The sequence below is a fragment of the Lathamus discolor genome, chromosome Z (assembly GCF_037157495.1).
Source record: "Lathamus discolor isolate bLatDis1 chromosome Z, bLatDis1.hap1, whole genome shotgun sequence".
Classification (NCBI taxonomy): domain Eukaryota; kingdom Metazoa; phylum Chordata; class Aves; order Psittaciformes; family Psittacidae; genus Lathamus; species Lathamus discolor.
The window spans coordinates 33248213-33275144 of record NC_088909.1 but is presented as its reverse complement, the minus strand read 5'-3'; the positions used below and the strand labels follow the sequence as shown (position 1 = coordinate 33275144).

Here is a 26932-nt window from a genome sequence, read left to right as displayed (position 1 = left end):
GCTCACTAAGTTTATGTAACCCAATGCCATTTCAAATACGTTAAGCCGTTTAGTGCCATTCTTCTTTGGTACATTGTCTTCTTTTTCTTAAATACTCCCAAGCTAATGGATTGCCAATTAATTAGAAATAGTTAATCTTTGCAATAGAATAAACACTACATGTTTGTGTCTCCTGGGAAGCTCCTAAACTAATTTTTATGACTGTGTTGCTAACCATTCTCACTACTTGGCAGTCTGTCAATGGAAATAGAAGTTCACTGAGCAGATATCCATGCCATAATTTGCAGAATGTTTTCTTTGAGGAGGATGCTTCTGCACCTGCTGCCCTTCTTTTCCTTCACTGCTGTCCTGAGGCTGCACAGCCTTTATGGACACTAGTTCTGTGGGTCTTGCAGATAGTTGAGCTTCACCAGCATAAGGACAGGTAAAGAACCAGCACAAACACATTTTTCTGAGCTTCTGATTGGTTCTCTCCTAGTTTGTTGTGTGAACCTTGGTGTGTTAGCTTAATGAAACAAGAAGCAAAAAGGATGGAACATGTAGCAAAACAGATATTTTAACTAGTAGTAGATATTACTATATTTCCTACCGACTCCAAATTGAGGGAAGAAAAGACAATAGGAAGAGAAGCAGACAGAAGAGAAAAGATCCCATCACTGATATGGCTATTTAGTGTGTGTTACACACAAAATAAACCTGGTTAAAATGATCTTTAAAAAGGGTAGTTCTCAAGAAACAGTTACCATGATGCATATGTAATCATAAATTATCCATACCTGCTGAAGTTGGTTCCTCTTCAATGGAGGCTGTGCAAAAAGGTATGAGGGACAGGGTGAAGGTAGGGATAGGAAAAGAGAAGGTAAGAGAAAGGAGAGAGAGAAAAATACTGATGAAGAAATCTATACAGTCACTGTTATTTACATTCTCTTCATACACAAGCAACAAGACATCATGAAAAACTTTGTATCATTTGATAAACTTGAGTAACAGATGCTTCACCTTAGTGGAGAACTAAGCCAAAATGAGTTAGGACTTTCACTTGCATTTGTAATATTACATTCTTAACCTTCCCCTCTAATTTAACTAGCAGGATAGGGCCAATAAGACAATAACAATGATCAACAGAGGAGTTTCAGAAAACTTCCCTGCAGTCAAATTCACAGCCAGAACTATCTGTTGCAGTACTACACAGGAGCTCTTCTGAAGGTAAAGCCTTCTAAAAAATCGAATGCTGGACCCAGTTATTTGGTTAACTAATGAAGGCTGCTGTCTGATGACACAACTAAGCCAGCTGATGATTAGCAATTAAGGACAGCCATGGTGCACACCTTTTTTTTTTTTTTCCCTCTCTCCATCCTCCACCCCTTCTGTTCCCTTCAATTTCTTCACAACTTGGTGCTGGCAGTAATGAATGAATGATCCTGAAATTAAGTAGTAAAGGAGAAAATGCAGCTTGGGGGTTTGGTTTTGGGCAGGACTGGGGTGAGGGCAGTTGCCCACTGGACTTTCTATTTCAAATATTTACTGTCTGAGGAAAGCAATAAAAATCTTTATCCTAGAACCTTTCTCTTTTGGTGATAGATAACCATTAAATCACCTTTAGGTAACATCAAAAAGCACCTCTCACTGTAGACTATTACCTGTACATTCAAAAGAAAGAAACAGATGTACGCACAGTAAAACTGTATTTTAAAAGTACATCAGTGATTTAGTTCTTTTTCTCCTTCCAGTCAGTATGTTTTATATACACATGCATCATAAAAATGGTGTTCGCACAGTCTTGGAAAAGTTTTCAATGACAGAAAACGCAGCTATGAAGTGTTTCTCACTTCGATACTGTGAAAGCACTTAGAAGTCTTAGAGGACTCTCCACAAATGTGATGTAGAGACCCTCTAAAGATATTAAGCACAGGTATCCATGCTTTTATTTTTTCTCTTTTCAGGAGTCTCTTCCACCAGCTGAAACTGAAGCTGCTGTTTGATTTCTTGCAGAATCAGTTCCATACAACAACAGTCCTAACAGCCACAGCAAACACGGTAACTTCATGTTTGCATGATGGCTTCAGAGCTTGCACTTGGCATGGGTAAAGATTTCAAATATTTTCTCAAAGATCAGTGCTTGGTGAGTTGACTTCTTTGTCTTAACTATCACTCCATGTATAATGCTGGGAGAAATTAGGGAAGCAAAAGGATGGTCTTTCCTCCTTTTAGTGAAAGTTTGTCAGACAACAACTGCATTTGAGACCATGTACAGACCTTGATTAACTCAGTACAATATTCTATACGCAACTGTATGTGACAATTAACATGGACACATCAGTTATTCCTAATTGCAGAGTAGTACGGTGTCCTTTTGGGGGCTGTCAGATCCAATCAATAGAAAATAATGAATTCTGTTTGAAGTATCAGTCAGGCATCTTGTCTCTAACTAGTTTCCTGAGGCAAATAGGTAATTTTTATTTATATAACTTCATGTTCAGATAAACACTTAAGAAGGCTGGATTATGAAATGAATTATCTAAATTGGCCTAAAGAAGGTACTTAACAGGCTAAACCTCCTCTTTTGTAACTCCTCATTTAGTGTCTAGATGTGTATTATGAACCTAGATTGATCAGTTTTGAGGTGAATATACATAGAGATCACATCAAGGTTTTAGTTTACAATAACATGTTCTTTTACTGTCTAATTACCAGATTTAAGTAAAATGTGTTTGAAACAGTAGAGAATTTCAAGGGAAAATACCATCCGTTTTTAAATGTAACTAATCAGATCCATCATTAGTTCAATAACATGACAGCTAATTCCACAAAAAAGAAACTGAGTATTTAAATCTTAAGAACAGTATCAGAAGTAAACAAATGAGAAACAATCAAGCATGCTGTAGTTTCTCAAAGTACCAGTAACAGAGAGAGCTACACCAACAGAACAGAACATGAAAGTTAGTTAGAAGAGTCATTAAATTTTACAAATGGCCAAAATCTCTATTAACTGCCAAGCTCAAATGCTCCTTGCTGCTTGAGCAACAGATAATTAAAGTACTACTGACTGTACATTGAGATTGGTTTATGAAAATTGTCCAATTATACAAAGAATATTCATTCCAGGAACAGGGTTGTTTGGTTTTTTTTTCCTCACTGCAATTTGAATAATAATCTTAATTATTGGAGTGAATACCAGCATCAGCAATTTACAACTGGATCATGTCATCACTTTGATGATGGTTGTTCCAGTGGGACCACTCTGCACTTTGGTACACATCTAAATAATATAGGATAGCTGAAGCTCCGCTGAAACAAATAATTCAAGCTGAAAGACAGTTATGTCAATAATGTTAGTTTTATGTTTATCTAATTAATTTTGACTATTCAATTGCTGATTTAGGCTCTTTCAGGAATAGACTGTGCTAATTTTTTTGTATGAGTTAGAGTTAGTAAGAACTGCTTTTGTAAAATGTAAAAGACCTAGTTCTACATGTCAATACTGTATTTCTTAACCCTGGACAGAAAAATTAGAGATTCATATTAAAAATAAATATGAAAATGAAATTATAAATTTGTTTGTACTTTATGCAATTTACTTTTTTTTAAATCAAATTAACTTTATCTCATGCTATATGTGTCAGGTCTTCTTTCATCCACCATAGCTTGATAAACGATGTTTAAAAATAAAGCCTTCCCTAAGCAACTGAATACACAAAGCATACACTATTTTTGCTTTATCATAGTGGCTCAAATGCAATGTCAGCACTCTGCTTTCCACTTATTAAGCAAATGCACACCAAAAATTTCTTACACAATTTTTCTCCATCAGCAGTGATTTAAAACTTGAAGTTATTTTAAAAAGCTATTTATACAGTGACTCATCTCCATAGCAATTATCTGTAATTCACTCTTATTTCAGAGAGGTCAAGAGGATATAAACTGAAATTGCCTTTCTTAACAGAGCTAGCACAAGCTGGTGACTCACTACACTGGGTGGTGGTTTACCATCAGCCTGAGTTTCTCGCTCTGATTCCAGAGTGGTGAGACTTCCACAGAGGAGCCAGGTATTTGACAAAAAAAGCCTCAACAGCCACGAACATCCCCGAGTCCTGATGTGATAACAGTACAGCATGACCTTAAACTGTAAACTACCCTGCAGCTTTAAAGCATTTTCAAAATGTTTTTCTACCCCTTTTAATGCATCATTGACAAAATATAAGACATATGGCAGCACAAATGTTAGTTTTTATCTTCTCAGAGAATATCTGATATTCACTTGAGAAAACTTAACCATGTTTTCCTTGGAGGTGAATAATGCTGTGTGACATTAGTGGTGAAAAAAACCCCAAGACATGGGCAGTTTTGGAAACCGTATTCCAGGATACATATTGTCCAACACATATTAGCTTAAGAGAAAGAATGTAAGGCAATGCTTGGATAGCATATGAATACCTATGCCAGACCTCTGATCATTTCTGTTACAATGGTAGAAGCCTTAAAGGTCTGGGAAAAATCTGACCTTTGAAGTATAGGTAACTTGAGGGAGGCAGATTCAGTGGAACATTAGTTTTGTGTTTATATTAAGGCATGTGTTACTTTCATATTAATGTGAAAGACATTTTCCTTAACATTCAAATAAAATGTAAGACTCTTTTATACAGAATAAACTTGAATATATGTCATTATCTCTCATGAAAAAGCTATGCAAGAGCTCTATAAAATCATCCAAATGAACCACTTGCAAACAGTAGGATCCAAGAGCAGATAACATTTTTCTGAATGCAAGGTCAAAAATAAACTATATTCTGCTCAGCATCAAGTCTCAGGATCTCAGAGGACCTGCATGCTACAAAGACTGACTTCCCAAAAACGCAGCATCAGTCATTAAGAATGTGATTTTAATGCTATAGAACTTTAACTGAAAATACGTGCTTAGAAAGTCTGTCTTTTCACCTGCTACTCATTCTACAGAATTCAGTTCATTTTTCAGTAAACTGGCTCTGTCTTTGGTTCTCAGCATGGTCCTCTGCACGATATTGCCATGCCTGATGAGGCAACCCACCATCAAGAGGAGGGCTGAATCAAACCTTGTTTCCACCAAAGGCCCCCTTGCATTCAACCTTGCCCTGTCCCATTCTGTCAGGTTAAATGTGCTAAAGACACCTTCAAGCTACAGCTCAGCTGATTAATAGTGTGTCACCAACTTCTAACAATTAACCAACTCAACCGGCTGCAACAACTGGTATAAACTATTATTGTCCCTAGCTATAAAGAGGAGGAACAAACCCTAAGAAAAACAGATTGTTTTCAAGATGCATGAATCTGATGAATCTGGAAAATGCACTTTTTATGCCAGTTGGTCAAAGATATATCTCTCAGGATGAGTCAGAGATTTTTATCTTGCAGTTCTACAGTTAGGTCAGGTTGTTCTGTTAGTGTGTTTAATTTTAACTGTAGTACTGGGATACCAGCACATCCCTCACCATTTACAGGCCCCTGAGAATAGCAGAGCCTCCTTCTAGCCTCAGCTAGAGTTGTGTTTGCAGCCAGTACTGAAAAAATTATTTAAAAAAAAACATGAAAAACAAAACCAGAAGACAGACACCAGGCAACTCACTAGTGCATGTCAGAGATAACTCACTATGAACTGATAAAACTCTGCTTGGATGGCAGATGTTAAATAGAAACCAAAGAAATAGCCTGTGTCACTCCTCACAGGTTTATATCCACTTAAGAACTTAAAGCCTATAAAAAAACTCACTTTTTCTTCCTTTCATTAAGAAAAAAAAAATTCTAACCAAAAATCGGTATCAGAGCAAAATTTCAGGTATTATCAAAGTCCAGAATGGTAGCGTCTTAAAATGACAGTGTTAGAAATGCCAATAAATGTGGCTAATTAATTTAATTCATTCTCACTAGTCTTCCTTTTTTTTTTTTTTTATTCACCCTAAGTATCAGAACTGGTGATGAATGACATGTTTAAATATGAAATAAAAGATTTATTTAGGTAAAATTACACATTTTGCAAAGGACAAGATTACGTAATTACTTTTGTGGTTAGTGCCTTCACATTTACAACTCTCTAGAACAAGGCAGTCAATGGACTGCCCATCGAGCCTAGTATTTTGGCGGGATGTTCTTAAGAAAAAAAGTGTAAAAAGATTTAGTTTTAAAACAATTATTCAGTTTTTAGTCCAATGCTGTTCTTGCCAAGGTTTCAAGTGCTGCCAAACGCACAGCAGTACTTTAAGCTGTAATTCTGAAACCCAGAGTAGTCTGTCATGACTTGAAACATCACACAGTTTTACTTGCACACGCACATATGCTGCCATATGCAGTTTTGAGAAGATGTGTATGTTCCAAAAGAGCAGAGCATGTAATCAGGAAATATCCTAGCGCTTTTTTGTACCAAACCAAGTGCACTCAAACAGCTAAGTGACTAAGACCGTAGCGCTGGTTTTGAAGTTGGGCAGGAGGCTGGGTTAGGTATCCCACTGCAGATGTGTAGCCAGTACTCAATCCAGGACAAATCAAAGGTACCTGGGTGCCACATCAAGTATACCATTCCTTTGTATCGGGCTGAAAATGTGTTCCATCTCAACTCACAGATGTTGGAGTCTGACTGAGTGGGTAGTTTGACCTGCTTTTGAAGAATAGTTTGCTCAAAGCTGGGAAAATCCTGGCACTTGTTCTCTGTGCAAGGATGGAGAGAGGAAGGCTTTCTCTAAGGTACAAAAATTCAGGCTGAAACAAAGTGGGACTGAGATAAGGCTGAACAGGGTCTGAGCTTCACCAGCTTTTCTGCCAGAAATAAGAAGCTAAAATTACTACCATGCTTCTTAGCAATATCCAATAACTAACATCCAACAGAATGAGGAAAGATTCAAAAGACAACAAAACCTGCTCAAAACAGAACAGAAAACGGTAATATAATAACAAATAAAACCCAGCTCTAAATGGTCCAGTAACAGCAGATACCAACTTCAGTTAATCAATTTTCTGTAATGTTGTTGTGCATTTTCTTACCCCAGACTAACCTGTGGGGTCTCACCTTGTCTGCTGTCAGAAAATTACACCCAGATTGACCAGCCTGCCTTACTGAAATACATAGGAGGAAGTTCAATGAACGCACAGGAAAACTCAACAACTTTCAAAGCCTAAAATTTCAAATATAAATATGTATCCTGCAGGATTCCCAAATACTTTATGGGTTTTGGCAAATATTCTAATATGCCAGTTGCAAAGGTTGTTCTGCTAACCCTTGTGGGGAATGAAGCTGTATAAACCAATAAACAGGCAACGGTTTTATCACCAGATGAAAAGTCTTTAGATTGCATAAAGACAAAATGAAAAGTATTCAATAGTCACTGTTTCTTAGAAAATACTCTGCAACATTTTAAGCAAAAATGTACAGGACGAGGGGCATTCAATTCTCAGTTCAAACACCTTGTTTGGTGCCTGCAGAAGAATTTCTTTTTCTTTTTTTTTTTTTTAATCCAAGTTTACAGTACTCTTTTCAGCATGACTAAGGGCCGGCACACTGCTTTACTAAGAGAATTTTCATGCAACGCAATCTTCATCATGGAAAATTTGAGCTACAAATTGTACAATATGCCAAGAGGAGAATTCAAAGGAGCAGATGGCAGCTAAAATGAAGGATGTGGCATTAAGAGGAGTCCCATGCAGGGAGACACATTGCTTTAGTGTGGTATGCATTTTTAACAATTTTTTAGTAACTTCAGAACAGGAAATACCCCACTACAGAGCTACACAGAATGAATACAAGTACAGAAAAAAGAAGACATGAGTCTTGGTGCAAGAAAGGCAAAGCATGTATTTCTAACTTAATAAAAAGGTATTTTTATTGTCCAGGTAAATTTTGCAGACTGGAACATGGGCTTAAGGAATGGTTGACATACCAGTATTTACTTCAAACTTCTTTGACTAGGTAGAAATAAAAGAGGATCCTTTTACCTTTGTAGCTAATATTGGCTTCATATTTAACTTCAGTATAACCGGAAAAAGTATCTAAATATATCTGAATCCATTACTGTTTAATATTGAAAAACACATGTTGAAAAATACGCATGATATAAACTGTGGAAAAATGTCAATAATCTCCAGCTTCAATCAAACACTGCTCTAGAAAAAATTAATTTATCTCATGGTATCTGCAGGGGCCATATTGAACCTGGATCATTTCAAACTGAACACATCTGTTCTGACCTACAATATGAGTGACAAGGAAGCTTTACTTTAAACCTGGCACAGTTTGATCAAATTACTGTGACCTAGACTGAGCACACAAGGTTCTCTGCTGACAACTGCATTTCAAAGAACAGAAATACCAAAAGAGAAACATGCTTAAATATAAATGTAAAACCAGATGATTTTCTGTCTCTCTGACATGAACACGTCACTTTCCTACATGCAGCGAAACAAGGCACACAGAGAACTCTGGAATATGAGGTAAAACAATGCACCTGGTGAGAAACTTCTTTATTCTCAGAAATTCTACAATTTTCCCTTGTCATTGATACACTATTCTTAATTTTTCAGAAAATAATTAAAACTTAAGTAGTCAAGGCTTTTTCTCATGAGCAAGTGAAGATAATGTACATTGATTTTTCTTTTATCTTCATCAATAAAGCCACTAGAAGTCATAAGTTTATCAGCCTCTCGAAATTCACCCCTGTAAGAAGCATCTTCACAGCAGCCATCAGTTAGCATTCTGGTGCTCCTCCACACCTCTCAGTTTTCATTAATGTAGGAGTTAGGCCTATTGATTTTGAGATGTGAGGAGGTTTTTAAGATTTTGTTTTTTACATCCCAAGTACATGAATTTTCTAAAACCCACCTCAGCCCTACTTTCCCATATGCTCCTAAGGGCAGATTTACTCATTTTCTGTGCACTCTCCATCTGACTCAGAGCTCTGTATTTTCTTACAAAGGATGCTTAGCACCCTCTCCAGTGGCTGCATTTCAAAAGCAATCCCAACCAGCACCTCCTGCCATGAGAAATAAGAGCTGTTGGGCTCTGGCAAACTGTGTTGAAAATCTGTCCTTCATCCCTTTTGATATCCCCTCTTTTGTGCTGCAAACAGATGGCAAAACCTCTCCTTGCATTACACCCCTCCACTTCTACACACTCTCATCCCCATCACACGCCACAGACCATCACAAGAATGAGGATTATTATACATATAATCTGTTTTCGGCACTTGAGATGTTGCAAATGCTTTCCACTTGGTTCATGTCAGAATAACATAAGTCAATACTTTGACCCTTGCTTTTGGATTCAGTAATGCCTTGTGCTCTTTGTAAAAAAAGTGACACAAAAATGCAGAGTGCAGACTGCTGTATGGTGCTCTGAACTAGTGAGTACAAGATCTGTAATCTTAACTCTTATCTGCTGATGTGGCACTTATGTTTGGGCTGTCAAAGTGCTCACCATTCTAGATTACAGACACTGGACAACATGAAAGTTTTTTATATTTGTCTTACAGGACCAGAGATGCTGTGGAGTCTCCCTCCCTGGAGCTACCCCAAAGCCATCTTGACATGATCCTGGGCAACCAGCTCTAAGTGGCCTTGCTTGACAAGGTGGGGCTGGAGCACAGGACTTCTGGAAGTCCCTTTACAACTCAACCCTGCTGTGATTCCATGAATGACAATGCATTTAAAGAACAATTAACAGAAGGGCTTTGAAATGGGAGAGAAACAAAACGTATTTCTACAGTTACTCATTTTTTTCCTCTAAGTATTTCCCACCTTTCAATCTCTTTAAATAACGATCCAACATGTGTTTCATGACATGTCGACTGTCATACTACCATTATTAAAATACATTAGAATTAAAGGACTAATTACAGTGACAGTGATGGAAAAAATCCCTACAGCTTCCATAGTCTTCATCTCTACTGTTCAGAGTAAATACATTCAAGGGCTCTAAGTGTATGCTTCTGGGGATCTAGGAATATGACTGGCAGATACATATGTAACTCAGAGGAACTACTGAGAAAACCTTGAGTGGAATGTGATTGATTTTCATTACAGTTAAGTGCGCAAAGGAAGAAGAGATTACTAGCTTGTCTTCTCCATCATTAGTTGCTTTCTTCAGGATAGAACTTGGAGAATAATCTTCTGTTGTTTGTTGGTTTTGTGGTTTGTTTGGTTTTTTTTTTTTCATATTCCCACCTAATGAAAACCTGTTAGTATATATTAAGCAGAAGTGAAATACTTTATATCTGGGTCATCCTGAAACTTTCACACTTTTACTGCAATACCTCATCTTAATTTCAACCCTTTTAAAAGACAAAAATAAAAACTAAACAATTTTAAAACATACAGAATATTTTTTTAAATTTTCAAAATGAGATACAAATAAACACTGTTTCACAAAAGTTAATTAAATTAATTACTATATTTTCATTATTATTATTTTCCAAAGTATTTAGGTCAAGTATTTTCCATTAGTTTTTAGGTCAAATATATAGGTGCTAGTTTTTAAAGTAAAATATTCCTTCTGAATTTAACTCACATTCATGAATAATTTACATGGCCCCCATGGCATTTTCCAGTTAATATTCATACCAAAAAAAAGTTCACGTTTTAAAGATGGTCAATCTGAATGCCTATAATGCTAACAGATGCAGCTTTGATGCACTGACGATTGCTCAACTTTATACAGCATCATTAATGTCAACACAAAACATTATCTAATACCAGTACCTAATTAACAGAATAAACTTGAAATAACTTCACTTGAAATAACTTGAAATAACATAAAAGACCAAAATCAATTCCACAGTATTTTGTCAAACAAAACTCATTTTTTTTCCCTCCAACTCCTTTTTTTTCACTAGGAATTTTATTACTTAATATACTAAGAAATTTCCTTAAGAGGTCTGTTTTCTGATCAGTGAAATTTGAAATTAAACTATGTATTTTAAAGTCTATGTTAATTATTATGTACTGCATTCTATGAGAATTTTCTACATCAAAGATTATTATGACTAAATACAAGATATATTCAAGAAATAAATAAAAAAATAGTGGTCATGAAAAATTCATCCGGTGAGCAAATTATTTAGCTTCATAAATATTCCATGTTTTAACCTAAGTGAATTTTAGCCATGACTCTGCATTAAAAGGATAAAATGACACATTATATAGGTAAAAAAAAAAATAAAAATACACATATACTACAGGCTGATAGATCAAAACACCCAGTTGCTATCTCCAGTACAGTCAACATTTGAATTTCCTTCACTTATGTATCATATTATTGATTCTTTGCACCACACAAAGGTCTTTTACATGAGATCCATTTTACAAATGTGGAATAAACCAATCAAATACACATCTGTATTACCTTCCACTGGCTGTGCCTCTATTACTGTACTATCTTGCATTTTAAGAATTTTTTAAATCGCTCCATAGATCAATAAGGGACAATTCAGACCTGTACAATGCAGACAGAAATTTCATTGAAATCACTGAAGTTTTAGTCAAGTCAGAACAAAATCTAAGCTTACACCTTCAGGATAATTAATTCCTCTGTAATTAGGTCAAGCTTTCCCAGCAGAAAGTGATCATGTAAATTTTGCTACCATTTTGCCGCGACAAATGTACACCTCAATGAGTGAGGAGCTTCATAAGGTTCTGTTTTCCAAAATACATTATAGTGCAAAAATCTTCAGACTTCACTCCATGTGGCCTCACAAGCCCGGGGAAGGTCAGCAGTTTCACACGTGTGTGGTTGTGGTGGATCAAGGTGGTCAATGGTGTAACAGAGAGGGACTATTTTTTTCTTTATTTTTCACACTGGCACAAGATTCTGTGCTCCTCAAGACAATTTAAGGAGCCTTCTTTTCCTTCAGGTAGTCTGATACCTGATTTATCAGGCAACTTAAAAAGTGACAATCACTTTGCTGGGTAGAGCAACTTGGTAAAAACTAAGGAATTGCAGACTTTGTTTCCTAATAACATGAAAAAGGAAACATGCTAATGGTAAATCCATGTTATCCATAACAACTGAACAGCAAACTGAACACTGTTTTCCATACAGTTTGTTCTGCACTGCATAATAACAATGGGGATGTTGGGTTTTTTACTTTAAAGTCCAAACTGCTTTTCAAAAACACTGCTGACGGAAATCTTGCAGATTAATTATTTTTTTTTTTTACTTGATATAACTTGTTTCATTTTTTTCTATGTATTGTGTACATCTTCGAACATGATAATCCATGAATATGCCAAACCATTTGGATTACCACTGTGGCTTGGGGTTTTGTTTCCAACCTATGATACTAGTGGCACTAACTGTTTAGTTTGTTTGTGTATCAAGCTTTTCCCAGCTCTCCAAAACATGATGATGAACAAGTTTCTCCTGAGCCTTTCAAAAGAATATCCCATATATGTCCTGTGGTCTGCAGCATCTCTTTCAAGTATGAGACTGTTATCTGCAGTAAAATTACCTTTATAGGTTGCCACCAACTCGTATCATTACCATAGGTTGCTTTTTCCATTATCTATTCAGTAAGAATGTTATTGCCATAATGCCAGTTGTACTTGATGTTATGTTAACCAAGGATACATCTGGACTCACAGAGAGTCCATATTAAGGGCACACTTCCCAAAAATGTTTTGAAGATGGACAGAACAATCCAGAAGAACTTACTGTTTCTCATCCAGTTTTGTTCAAGGCACACTGTTAGATAACAGGCAGTACTAGCATTTGTTTTTAAATAACTACTGTAACTGTCCAGGATAAAAAGCAGAACCCTCATCTTATCCCTGACACTAAAATGCTGATCAGTTCCGGTGTATTTCAAAACACTACAGGGTTTCACACTTCTCATCCTTTCACTCATCAACATTATTACTGGAATATTTGTAAGAAACACTATTTCTATATTCAGCTTCATTCTGTGTGCTCATCACACTGAATTGCACAATCTTACACATTGCTTAAATGTACACACCCTCACACTCCTCCTCTTTCAAGTCAGGACCACCGCTGATACTATGCCTTGTACACCTTGCTGTATTGCAGTTGCATATAAGACAATGATTCTGCTGCATGACTGCATACCAGACTGATATCTTTCCTTGCTCCATCCCTTCTCATCAGCAATCTGTATTTACCCACTGATCAAATAATTATTTTGCTGTGTGTCATACAGTCCATTTTCTATAATCTCACCCAGTATTTTTTAATATTAGGAGTAAATATTACAGTAAATGAGACTCCTGGATATAAAGAAATAAAAAATCTTCAAAAAAACTTAGTTTGATTCTTCTTATAACACTGCTTATAACACTGCTTAAACAGATTAGGATTAAAGTATCCAGTTCTTGTGTTTACATTACAGCAAAGACTTAAAAATACCAAAGAAATATTACCAGAACAAGAAACACAGGAAATAATCAGAAATAAGAGTTAGAAAGTTCAATTACTCGGGTGATGGAAACACAGTGAAGCATCTGACTACTATTTACATATTGAGAATAAATCTGATGCTGAAGATTTAATTATATATTGTACCACAATGGCAGTCAGGTAAACAGGAAAAAAATTTACCCTGAAATATGCATAATCAAAACAATGGCATTTTCCAGCTACTGCCAGCGAAGAGACTGCCAAATACATCAGCTGGGTTTCTGTCACCTCATCAAATTCCATAATCTAAACCTCGCTCTTCTTTCTGTGTCTATCACATTTGAAAGCTTCCTGAAAAAAACAAAGCTTTAGTTTGACTCTTTGGACTTCATGCAGCAATATTTGGGAGTGATGACACACCATGATATATAGGAGGTCACACTGTCTTTCTTAATGGACTATTCTGGTCCAAACATTGAAAAATCCTCAGAAACAAAAAGCCCCAAACCTTACAGTATTGTGAATGCTCTTCAGTTCTTTGGAAAATACTCAAATCAGCTGCTAAATGCACTCTTTTAAAGTGCAGTTACACAAATCGTGTATCATGATTTTATTGTACAATCCCATAAACTGAGCACATTTTCCTACATTCCCTGAAGCACGGCACCTGTATTCTCAGCTTCTCTGTCTCCAATCTGCCCTGACAAAGGGTGTGAGGACCCTGCCCCAAGTTCTCCAATACCATCTGAACTGCCAAATAGTGTAAATGTGTAGCCCTACAGATGATATAGTTCTACAGATTACACATGCTATTTAGTAATCAGCAAAACTCAGTTTTCCTGAAGTCTCACTTGAACTGTGGAATCAGTTCCTTCCCCTTCTCTTGTGCTTCTCAGCTGCTTTGCTAGCCTGCTATGATTCCTTGATTTAATCAAGCTCCTTTCATCGCTTTGTTCTCACCAGGTAGGCTGTTGTCATTATGTGTCACTCTTGTTTTCTACTAATAACACTTTCTTTGCTGCTCTAATTCTCACCAGACAGGCCACTTTGTTTGAGTTCCATACTCTGGGTAATGACATGAAAAACATGCTGTGTTTATAAAGCTAAATTGTCTCCTGCCTATGCAAATACAGTAGTGAAGACTATAAAATAAAGGTACAAACAAACTAAACTGTTTAAGTCCTGCCTTCAAGTCCTATCTCCTTTCCCACTAAACCAGCAGATTCCAGGAGTACCTGTCCCACCAAACTAAAAGATTTCAGCGTAGAAAAGGTAGCTTTCCCCTTAGGAGGGCCAAAGGCATTTGGTAACATCACGTTTCACAGTACAATCAGCCCTATAGAGCTGAAGTAGACAAGAAAACTTTGCAAAGGAAGGGAAATGGTAGGCAACAAATAGGGCTGTGATTTAGGGATAACAAGTCAAAGAAGAACAGTGGGAGCTAAAACGGACCATTTTTGAACGCACATGGCCCCGAAAAACACAGATACGATCATGTTTGTTACAAAGCATGAAATTAGATTCAGTGGCAAAATGAATTATAAAAAATTATTACCATTTAATTAAATTCTGATTAAGCAGATTATTGCAGTTTTAATACTTATTTTTCTAAACAAGGGTCAGATATTTCTCTAAAAGTATTACTATCAACTTGATTTCAGCAAAGCCAGACAAGAACTGTGTAATTTAATTCTTTCTGTATTTAACTGTAAGATCCATGAAAGAAATGCTTAACACATCCCAATTCTAAATGGTATCAAGACTCATATCCTGCTAGTTTAATATTCACATTCCTTATGTAGGAAACTTTATCCATGGTCTTTGGAAATTCATATATTCAGTTGCAATACTTGAAACATAATTAATCTATTTTATTTTGGATTGCTCAGGTCTCTTCTTCCACCCTGCCAGAATAAGTGATGAACATACCAATATTTTGGAAATATCCACAACTTGCATTTAGATTGATATATTTAATTACTTTGTTTATTCTGCATTCATCAGGGTCTGTTGTTTCAATATAACCAAGACTGATCCCAATGACACCGCTAGTGAGGACAATGTTAATCCACTCCTTACTTTTGTTGCTGACTTAGGCTAATGTATTGCTCAGCTGAGCTTATGACTTCTGCAGATGTTTCTTATTTCATGCCAGCAAAAGCAGAAGCTGAAATTAAATATTTTCTTTTTATGACCATTATAGTTCCCTTTATAAATTATAGCCCATTCAGTAATATTTCTGAATAAATCAAATTACACTGACAATGCAGTTTTCCTATCTGCAAAAATTAATCATAGAAGACTAAATTCCAGCCTCATTAGACTGTTCATAATAAATAATATAACTCACGATTAAAAAGTTGACCTGACTAAGAGAGAGATGAAAGTAATAAGAATTTCTAACCAAGACATACCACTTTCTCTCCCTCTAAGCTAGAGTACATTTGTACTTAAACACGTTGCCATGTTTCTGTCTTCATATTATTTCAATGCCTTACTGTCCTCCATCTCACACATGGAGAAACACAGGGCTGCAAGAACTTCTCAGGACCTTTGCTCAGGTCTATCCATGTAGTTAATAATCCATACTAATGATGATAACTGTCTTTGCCACAGTAGGAATGTTATTAGTTCATACAATCTCAACAGCAGAAAGTAGTGAAAGGACTCATCTACCACAAAAACATGGGTTTTATGTGCAGAACTAAACATAAAAAGTGGTTTTTAATATCTGAAGGTGATGTGGTTTGGGTTTTATGATGCTATTTAAATAACATTAATAATTAGACAAGTATATATTCCACTGATCCCCAAAATACTGATATTTGTACTCAATGTACAAATATCAGTATTTGTTCTCACGGAGAATCTCATTTTCACCTTAATTAAATGCAACTTGTTGGTTTGTGCATAAACATCTTGGAACTGAACATTTCACCCTTCAAAAACCTCTAAGCACTGCAACAAGTGAATAAAATAAGAAATAAGCACTTTTTCATGAATGCATATATTACTGTAATGTTGGAGAAGAACTGAACATAAAAGATCTCAGTTCTCCTGTTCTGGTACATTTGTAATAATATATTACCTTTTCCTTAGGTGCACCCCTTCTTGGCACTAACCTTTCATTGCATCTCATGGCACGCTGTTTCTGGGATCAACATTAGCCTGTCTTTGTCCATCTGACATACTGTCAAAACCCAATACTTTCACCTCACCTCGGTGAAAAAACCTGGTGACGCTCACTAGCAAAACACACTCAACGGCAAACGGCATTTGGATGTTGCAACTCAGTAACTTTGCACACACTTTCTTTGGCCTCCCCAGTGCAATCACGAAGTGTCCCTCTTCTGTCATTTGTCAAGAAATGCGACAATGTGCCAAGCTGTCAGAGGACACAAGACCCGTTCAGTAGCTAACATGGTCTAATTTTGCTTACAACTTTAATCCTTATGAGTACAGCAAGAAATACAAGTATTTCACAGAATCACAGAATCTTGTAATAGTTAAGGTTGGAAAGGACCTTACGATCATCTAGTTACAAACCCCCTGCCAACACAACAGCAGCAACACCTTATACTAGACCATGTCGCCCAAAGCACTGTAACTCTGTCCAACCTGGCCTTGAACACTGCCAGGGATGGACATTTACCACTTCTTTGGCCAACCTATTTCCAGTGCCTCACCATCCTTACAGAAAAGAACTTCTTCATTACATCTAACCTGAACTGCCCCTGTTTAAGTTTAAACCCATTACCCCATGTCTTGTCACTACAGTCCCTGATGAAGAGTCCCTCTCTCCAGCATCCCTATAGCCCCCCTTCAGATACTGGAAGGCTGCTCTGAGGTCTCCACGCAGCCTTCTCTTCTCCAGGCTGAACAGCCCCAACATTCTCAGCCTGTCTTTATATGGAAGGTGCTCCAGTCCCCTGATCATCCTCATGGTCCTCCTCTGGATGTGTTCCAGCAGTTCCATGTCCTTTTTATGTTGAGGACACCAGAACTGCACACAATACTCCAAATGAGGTCTCACAAGAGCAGAGTAGAGGGGCAGGATCACCACCTTTGACCTGCTGGTCACGCTCCTTTTGATGCAGCCCAGGATACGGTTGGCTTTCTTGGCTGCAAACGCACACTGAAGCTGCCTCATGTTCATTTTCTCACCAACCAACACCCCCAAGTCCTTCTCCACAGGGCTGCTCTGAATCTCTTCTCTGCCTAACCTGTAGCTGTGCCTGTGGTTGCCCCAATCCAGGTGTAGGACCTTGCACTTGGCATGGTTAAACTTTGTATGTTGGCATCAGCCCACCTCACAAGTGTGTCAGGGTCTCTCTGCAAGGCTGCCCTTCCCTCCAGCGTATCAACCGAACCACACAGCTTGGTATTATTGGCAGACTTGCTGAGGGTGCACTCAATCCCACTGTCCATGTCAGTGACAAAGATGTTAAACAAGACCGGTCCCAACACGGATCCTCGAGGGACACCACTTGTTACTGGTCTCCAGCTGGACATTAAGCCACTGACCACAACTCTTTGTGTGCGGCCATCCAGCCAGTTCTTTATCCACCGAGTGGTCCATCCATCAAATTGATGTCTCTCCAATTTAGAGATAAGGATGTTGTGTGGGACAGTGTCGAACGCTTTGCACAAGTCCAGGTAGATGGCATCAAGTGCTCTACCCCTGTCCATCAGTTCCGTAGCCCCCTCGTAGAAGGCCACCAAATTGGTCAGGCAGGTTTCCCCTTAGTGAAGACATGCTGGCTGTCACCAAGCACCTTGTTGTCAGTTCTCCTGATAGCTTCCAGAGGGGGCACACTTTGTCCCCAGTCTTTCTTTTATTCGCTACGTACCTACAGAATCCCTTCTTGTTATCCTTAACATCCCTAGACAAGTTTAATTCTAACTGGGCCTTAACTTTCCTAACCTGGTCCCTAGCTTCCCGGACAACATCCCTGTACTCTTCCCAGGACGTCTGTCTTTGCTTCCACCTTTTATAAGCCTCTTTTTAACTTTGAATTTTCCTCAGCAGCTCCTTATTTATCCCAGGAGGTCTCCTGGCCCTCCTGCTGCACTTCCTTCTAGTTGGGATGCAAAATTCCAGACTATTCTGACCACCCCACCAGTCTGTTAGGAAGAAGGAAGGGAGTTAAGCGTAGGATATTAGAGTTTTATACATAGGTACAGATAAACAAAGAAAATTATATATGCATGTCTTGTACCCATACATTTGATAAAAACAATAAAACCTTACATACATCCATGCATATCTGAATTAGATATTTGTCAAAAGAATAGAGCAGGAGAGTGCAACTATGCATATTTGCACCAATTATGCATGAAGTGATGCAGAAGCTGAACAGTATCATAAATACTTAGGAAGCTGAAGTGTGGCTTCTCCAAATCATGTAGCTTGAGTTCTATTTTGCCCATTCTAGTTTCAGAGACAAAGTCAAGATCATGTCCAAGTAAACCCTTTGTACATGCTTTTCTAGACTTCAGAACTGCCTGGTTTACAGTGGAATCAGTCCAGTGTGTAATGCAAAATGAAGACTGTATAAACGACAGGAGAGTTTGTACCTCAAATTAGTATTCTAGTATTATAGATATAACCAGAGAGGACCAGCTGAAAATATTAATTTTAATATCTTCTTTTTTAACATAGGAAATAATAAATTGACTGTCCTAACCCATGGTAGAATGGCAATTCTCAGGCAGGTGTTCAGCTCAAGTAATACATCTGAAATATTAATTCTGCAACCGTAATTCAGCAAGGAATCTCATGCCTTAATCATTTTGATCATGAATATTATATCATAAATATGACTTAATTATTATTAATCGCTTTATAGCATCACTAAATTGAGAAACCTGTACATCTATAATACAACATGAAAAACTCCCAGCTTCATACAGGCAGCATTTCACTTAAATTCTTATAATCCATTCTGGGGCCAAATCAAAAAGAAAAATGATGCCCAACTTGTCTTCCCATTAATTAGCTGAGGTGTGAAACCGCTCCTAAGTAACACCTAGTGCTACACTGGAATGGCTGTAATTCTCCCCATGTTGTGCCAAGATCCAACAGCTGTGGGGGCAGGTAAAGATAAGCAAATGGCAGATAGTGTCTTTTTACCCCCAAGAACAATGATCCCAGATTAAGTCACCAGGTAAATGAAGGAAGAGGAGAGGAACTAGTCGGTGTCCTTCAGCCTGGTTATTAACAGCTGACCTGAGCTGGTACAGCTCAGGCATGTCCACCTAAATAGCAACAGATCCAAACAAAAAGCTGACCTTACCCTGACATGAGGTGAGGATGGTGAGACACCCTTCAGATGGCTGTTTGTGAGCCAGCCAGAGCTGGGATATAGCAGCAACATTTCAGTTCATTCATTACCCAGATTACCCCAATATCTCATTAATTTACGCCTAAGGGTTATCAAATGGAAGTGTTTCTCTGAGAACTGATAGGGCATTTTTCTTCACCTCTATTTTCACTGATAATTTTCATGGAAGTTCAATAATGAACTTCGGTATTTGAAATTCTGATTCCCATTTTATTGGATTATCTAGGATAATTCCCCTGTTTTCTTTAATCCTTGCAATACTCCTATAATTCTATGATTTTAAAGCCTGCATTTATTTAGTGGCCTAACAGGAAAAACTTTCAACCATAAACTTATTAGGAAGCACCTGCAATTACATCTATATTGAAAAAAAGCACCAATAAATAAACAAAGAGAACCTAAACCAACAATAAATCAAAACAATTAAGAGCTAAAACATATAGTTATTCCCCTTACCCAGGTAAAATTATATTCTGTTGGTGCCGAGAAAAGTACCATTAACATCTCATGTGGTGTATATCAGCACATTTATTCTGGATTAAGAGTTGTGCCCACTTCCACCAACAGTTCTCAGCTTCTAGCATGCTTAAGAACAAAGTATATTTGCTTCCAACAATGCTAGCTGTATATATTCCAGTTTAAAATCTTAACAAGTTCATTTAGTATTCTGTAACTGCACAGAGAAAATGGTAACAGAGTGGAGCAGATACATTATTCCACACTGTTTCAAACATGTCAGAGAATTTTGCATCTGGAATGGAGTGCTGAACAGCAAAAATCAGATCTTGCACCCTTAAGCAAATACCTTAACAGAGATTTTAAATAAAAAGGCAATAAACATATAAATGCATCAGATCACAAAGAGTTACAGAGTGAAAAATTTCTCAGCTATGAGTAGCAACTTTTCCCAGTTAGAAAGATTAAATTCATCCAGAGAAACATTTGGGCACATTTCTACTTTTGAGCATATTTATTACTGAAGAAAAAGGGTTTATGAACTGCAAGTCTTTACAGTATCAAAAAACACCACCCAAATTAATTATTTTAAATACAAGTAAAGCATGCAAGAGGAGAAAAACGTAATTCCAAATAATAAGGAATTTTGTTCTGCTTAATGAGCCCTCTATATAAAGTTTTGAAAAAAAATCTGGAAAATAACTTAGAGGGGAAAGAAAAAACAGTAATGTTCATCTGTCTCTGGGTTTCAATATTCACCTTTTTTTTTTTTTTCCTTTCTTTTACTCTGGAACTGCACTGCATTTAGAACTTGCATTAACCGGAATACCACCAGGTTTTCCATCTAATTGTTTTTGCTTAAGAAGTCCAAAGTCTTCTAATCTGAATTTCCTAGGATGCCAGAATCATCATCTCATAAAAGACCAATTTCCCTTTTCAGCTAAAGAATCAGCTTCCTTCTGGCATTTTTATTTTAGTAAGCTGTTTCCATACTGTTGAGTCACATCCTGCAGAAAAATCCAGGAATACATTATATTCTATAAAATGGGAACACAAACAGAAGCATTACTTTAAGAACATGTATTTCTTAAGTCTAAATTTCAAGAGAAATTAGGTTGTCTGGTCTCTTCAAAAACTTCAAACTACTCAACATTAGCCAAGAAACTAAAGGAATAATAAAGCGAGTCTGAAAAGCTACCACCCCATTTTTAGCAAAAGAGAAGAGTTACTAACTCATGAGCCTTACTAATAATTCTTAATGATTGGTACATATTAAAAGTTCAACAAGTTCTGCAACTCTTCATTTCGTAAGGATCAGAAAAGAACATACAGATCTCTGTTTTTATATTTGGCAAAGTGTCCTGGGTTCAGCAGTAGCAGTCATTTTTTCTCCTTAGTAGCTGGTGCAGTGCTATGTTTTTGACTTTTGGCCTGGGAACAGCTCTGATAACACCGATGTTTTTAGTTACTGCTCAAATGTTTACTCTGACCAAGGACTTTCTGAGCCTCATGCTCTGCCAGGGAGGAGGGGAAGCTGGGAGGAAGCAGAGACAGGACACCTGACGCGAACTAGCCAAAGTGGTATTCCATACCACAGCACGTCATGCCCAGGATGTAAACTGGGAGTTACCCAGAAGGGCTAGTTCACTGCTCAATCGGGCTGGGTATCAACAGGTGGTATTGTATTCTCTCCCATTTTTGTTTCCCTTATCATCACTGTTGGTAGCAGTAGTGATTTGCTATACCTTAGTTACTGGACTGCTCCTACCTCAACCTGTGGGAGTTATATTCTTTCAATTTCCCCCCCAGTCCCTCTGGGAGTGGTGGAGGGGAGGAAGCAGGGGAGTGAGCGAGCAGGCTGCGTGGGTCTGAGTTACTGACTGCACTTAAACTATGACACAAAGATAATGGCGTACATACAAAATTATCCAATACAAGGAACTCTCCTCAGGGTACTAACAATCTACTGTAATTTAAAAAATAAGGTATCTATGGTTTGCATGTTTTTTAAAACACAATTAAAAATAAAGGTTTTTAAAAAAAGAAAAAAAGTGGTAACAGACCTATTTTTAACACTTAGCTCTTCAAGGTTATATAGAACCAAAGAGTTCAGGACAGGGACACTGAATAACAAAGCTAACATAATGCAGAATTAGATAATAACATAATATTCAATTATAATTGTAATTAATTGTATAATATTCATGCTAAAGAACTTAGCAGCAATGTCAGCAAGTCTCACAGGCACCTGGACTACTTCAGAGGTACCAATGAATGTGATATGTGTATAAAGTTTATTCCATTTAGGGGTTGCATATAAATGTAGGATCATTCAGACCCTTCAACCATGCATAAAAATGGTAGGGAAAGGGATGGAAAACAGGATCTTGAGCCAGTGTCTTCCAGCTTCGTGGTGGCTGCACCAAGGGAACAAGCAGTTTCTTGAGCAACTCAGATGTTGAGTAATAACCAGATGCTGACATTTTACAGCCAGGAAACAAAGACAGCACAAAGACAGTTGCTGTCTGTCACATTGTTGGGCATTCTGTCACAGGATATAGTTAATTTGTCTGCAGAAAAGTTATCATCAGGGAAATAAAATTTAATCCAAAGTCCCTTAAGATTGCTTTGTGGAGACTTATCATTCACTCCCAGAACAATGGCAGCATCATCTTCAGAAAAGGAAAATGGAAAACAAACCTTAGCTTCCTGAACTAGTTCTGCTCACCTTATCTCATGACAAAGAAATATACTCAGCCCCCAAACAGTGTTTTCAGGTTATGCCAGTGTAGTCTTTATTTATTTATAAAAAAAACAAAAAGCATGCAGATCTAGGCTGTGACAGTTTCAATGAGACATCTGCAGCAGCAAGGCCGCTGGCACTGCCCCTCTGCCTGAGGTTGGTGTCCTGCAGTACAGCCAGCAGAAGCAACATGTGTGAGCACTACTCAGCTGTCACGGACTGAAGGTTGTCAGCATAAGCCAGGCTGATGAATCACAGACATGGATGTACGATATGAAATACCTGGAGGGTCATAGTTCTTTCAAGTACTTTGGCTGTCAGCAGAAGAAATGCAGACAGAGCCTTCAGATAAGAGATACTGCCACAGAACCTGCAATTTTTGTGTATTTTCCTGATTGAACAGAATAAAAGACACTGCCATCTCTTTCCTAAGTCAGTGCTTTTCTGTATCTTTTACCTTCCTATTCTAACTTCCGCAGCTCCCAAGTAAGAGATAGAAAATGTACCAATTTCAGCAGTAGCATCTATTTATTGTTTTGCTCTACCATACATACTTTTACACCTTCTTTGGGATAATGTGAGAGCTTGGTCAACTTGCAGGTCTTCTGCTTCACTGGAAACAATGGGATGGCCTGTGACACAATGAGCTCTCTATCAGCTTTTCCTTTGCACTTTGATTTTACCCTTAAGTTTTCTTAAGATAAAGGCTTGACCTGACCTAACCTTTTGAAACTACCACTCATATTTATGTTCACTCTGAGCCAAATGCACATCACAAAGCTCCACTACATTTGATTTGCACTGTATGTACTTGAATAATTGCAACCTCCAGCTGGATATTTGTTTTAAAATTCAAACAAGTGACTAATATGTGTTATTCTGGTTTCTCCTACACTGTTTCTGCAATTTCACTTGTTTAAGTAATTACTCTTTAGTCTGGACCTCAGCATACAACTATGAGAAACCAAGGTTTAAATGGTCATTGATCAGCAGAAGGATATATAGAAATATCCAATTACATTGATCTTTGAGAAATGTTTGTAATTTTAAGCACAACTATGAACTTTTCTTTTTGTGAAGTACAACACTGAACTTTCCTGCGTGACTATGTTCTGCAGATGCACTTGTCAGATACCGGTTTGACTGTTAATTATGACACAGGTATCTACGATGCAGAGATAAGTTTAAGAAACCAACAATGAACAATGCAATGACCACAGCACTACATGGAATGTTGTAGACACAGTCATGGGTTGGCCTACCACAGATTCTCAGGATACTCAGACAATTATTTCAGCATTTAAAGTTTGCACTTACCAACCTCCACAACCTTAGAGCAATTGGGGTCTGAGAAGCCTTCAGGACACTCGCATGAGTAGAAGTCATCATTCAGCCCTGACAGACAGATGCCACCATTTTTGCATGGGTTGGAGTCACATGCATCCCCTATAGAGTGAAAGAAAAAGAGCAATTCCTTTACAAAGCTCTCAAAAAGTTACACACAAGCTGTTAAGTATGGCAAATGGCTGATAACCAAGAACAAAAAGGAATGACTACTCTATGTCCTTTGGATACCTTTTGGCTAATTCCATTTTGCATTTATTTAACAGCAAACCTCTGTGCAATCCTCTTCCACTAGCCTTTTACTTCATAAAATGTGAAACTCTCAGAGGCACTGACAGCTATTTACTTGAAAAGTAAAACCTAACAAACACTAATCTTTTGCTTTCTCTCATTTGAAATCATTCAGGATATATACTTGGAAAGGTATTTCCCCACAATATGAAAAACTGAATGGTGGTTTCAGTTCAGGCTATTGACTTACCACCTAGTTTGTAAGCAGTGAACTGTGGCTGTGGTTACATCATCATGTGCTCCAGACTTAGATGCTCTTAAATCAGATCTGATCGAGATCAGCCACTGGCATGCAGCTGTATTTCTGCTGAACGTAGAGCATGGCATTCAGGCCAGCAGTGTGCTTCTGCGTTGGCTTTATGTCATTCACACAAAGACCAATTATGTGTGATCCCAGGATGAAGTTTGACAGTACAAAGTAAAGCCGCTAAAGTCTCTTGAGCAATTTTATTTTACCCAATCAACAATATTTGATCTGGAACCCTTTAGCTGGAGATGCTGTACGCTCACACAGTCCCTGAGGGAAGCTTGTAACTTGCGACCCACCAACTCCATGGCAGGGATGGAGACTGAAGGACTTGAGTAGCCGCAGTCCCTCCAGTGCTCCTTGACATTGACAGTCTCCTTCATGTTCCAAGGAAGTATATAAAAGTCTCCCATAACTCAGTTTGATCGCTGAATCAGAACAAATCAGTTAGAAACAGAGCTATGCTTCACTTCAAAACTATGCCATGAACTAGCTATGCTTCAAAACTCACTGCAGTACAGGGCAAGCATTGGCACAGTGGGTAACATCAGCCTGCCTGAACAAGCAGATTTTGCTCATTTTTCAGTTGCTCTTTGGTGACTTCACCCTACTCAGCTAATTAGCATCAAGGTGATCAATAGCAGAAGCAGGCAAGCTCTGAAAGATGCTCCATGGGGCTGCTTGATATGGTCAGAACTTGAACGTGCCTCCAACATTACCAGCGTGTACAACATGGTATTGTCACTTCCTATCTAGGATTATTCAAAGCAGCCTTCAAGAGGAGATATAAAAGAGAACCGAGTGTCTGTTCAACTCTTGCACTTCCTCAGTTTTAATGCTTTTAAAGAACCCCTCCTTATCACAGTTCTATAGATACAAAGAAATACAGGATTGTATGGTGTCCCCAGCAGAAAAACTGGAAGCAATCCTAAAGAATGCCCTAGGCTTTGGTCAGCTTCAATTTAGTATTTTTCTCTCAGCTAATTAAATACATATTTCTCTATATTTATATTTATCTCAAGCTTTACCTTATAAGATGGACCTCTGCAGTACTGGTTTTAACACTAAAAATAGTTTGCATAGTACAGGTTTGTTTTGCACAATTTTTGCATCTGCAAAACATCTGCAGGTAGGTAAATATTAAAAAATAAGTACCTTTTGTGTGTGTCATTTTTAAATTGAAAAGTTGCCAGCCTTTTGCCATATAATTGTAAAGAGTTAACAGAAATCCACTTGTTTATGTCAGACATTATAATAGATTTTTGACTACAGTTTTGGTAATGGACCTCAAATTGTTTTAAATGCCTTTCTGGTGGATAGACTTCAGATTAGTGCCTGCTGTGATAATTCCAATCTAACAATCACTTAAGAAATTTAATGGATAAAGGCACAAAACTGCCTTTATGAATTCTGTGCGTCAGCTGCAAAAAGCTCTATTTGTGGGTTAGTTTTCTGGGTTACTTTTATTTAATTTTACTCTTTAGATTTAAGCTGCTTTCACGACACAAACAATTGTCATGTCTACATACTTGGTTTAAACAGTTTGGTCTTGCAGATTGTCCAGCTGATACAGAAGTTGAGCTATTTGAAAGAGTCAATGACACAAGGTACTATCTATCTAATAACTTGACATTATCTGTCTTCCTAACTGAATCTAAGTAAGTAAAGACTTTTCATTTTCAGTGCTTGTTGCCTTTTTGGGGTAGCAAAGGATGCTTGATTTCTTACTTCACGGGTCTTAGTCATTTGACTCTAAAAGAACAACTGCTATTAACCGAATGCTCTAACAACCGCATTCCCATACTTTACATTAATTTTATAAATTACACAGCGTCTGCAGTAGGAACACTTCTTGCCCAAATCCATATGGGTATTTTTAAAATGAAAAGGGACATTTTTGCTACCTGTTTCCTGATTCAGTGTTCTTCTGATTTCAATTACATAACAGAAGAAAGAAAAAGCAAAACAAAAAGGCAAAATACGGATTTCATTCGTAAGTTTCGTATTGACTGACAAGCAGAACCATTCTCAGTTTTCCATTATGTTTTTAGAAACTGAAATCTCCTAGTATAACTAAACTGTGTGATTTTCATTTGTCTGAAAAATCATGTTGGCTTTTTCAGTCTGAATTAAAGTGACCT

At 37.5% G+C, this 26932-nt stretch overlaps 1 protein-coding gene across 2 annotated transcripts in view; it reads right to left on the bottom strand.

Annotated features, from left to right (window-relative positions):
• The window catches only part of EDIL3 (EGF like repeats and discoidin domains 3), a 250095-nt gene that overhangs the window by 159208 nt on the left and 63955 nt on the right, over positions 1-26932 (bottom strand). The window contains exons 3-4 of one of the 2 annotated variants that reach the window (XM_065663106.1): positions 24227-24355; positions 777-806 (exon numbers count right to left, since the gene is read on the bottom strand). In XM_065663106.1, coding sequence (XP_065519178.1) covers positions 777-806; positions 24227-24355 — 159 coding nt within the window. The remainder of the gene's footprint in view (positions 1-776; positions 807-24226; positions 24356-26932) is intronic. The other variant, XM_065663107.1, reaches the window with a different exon arrangement.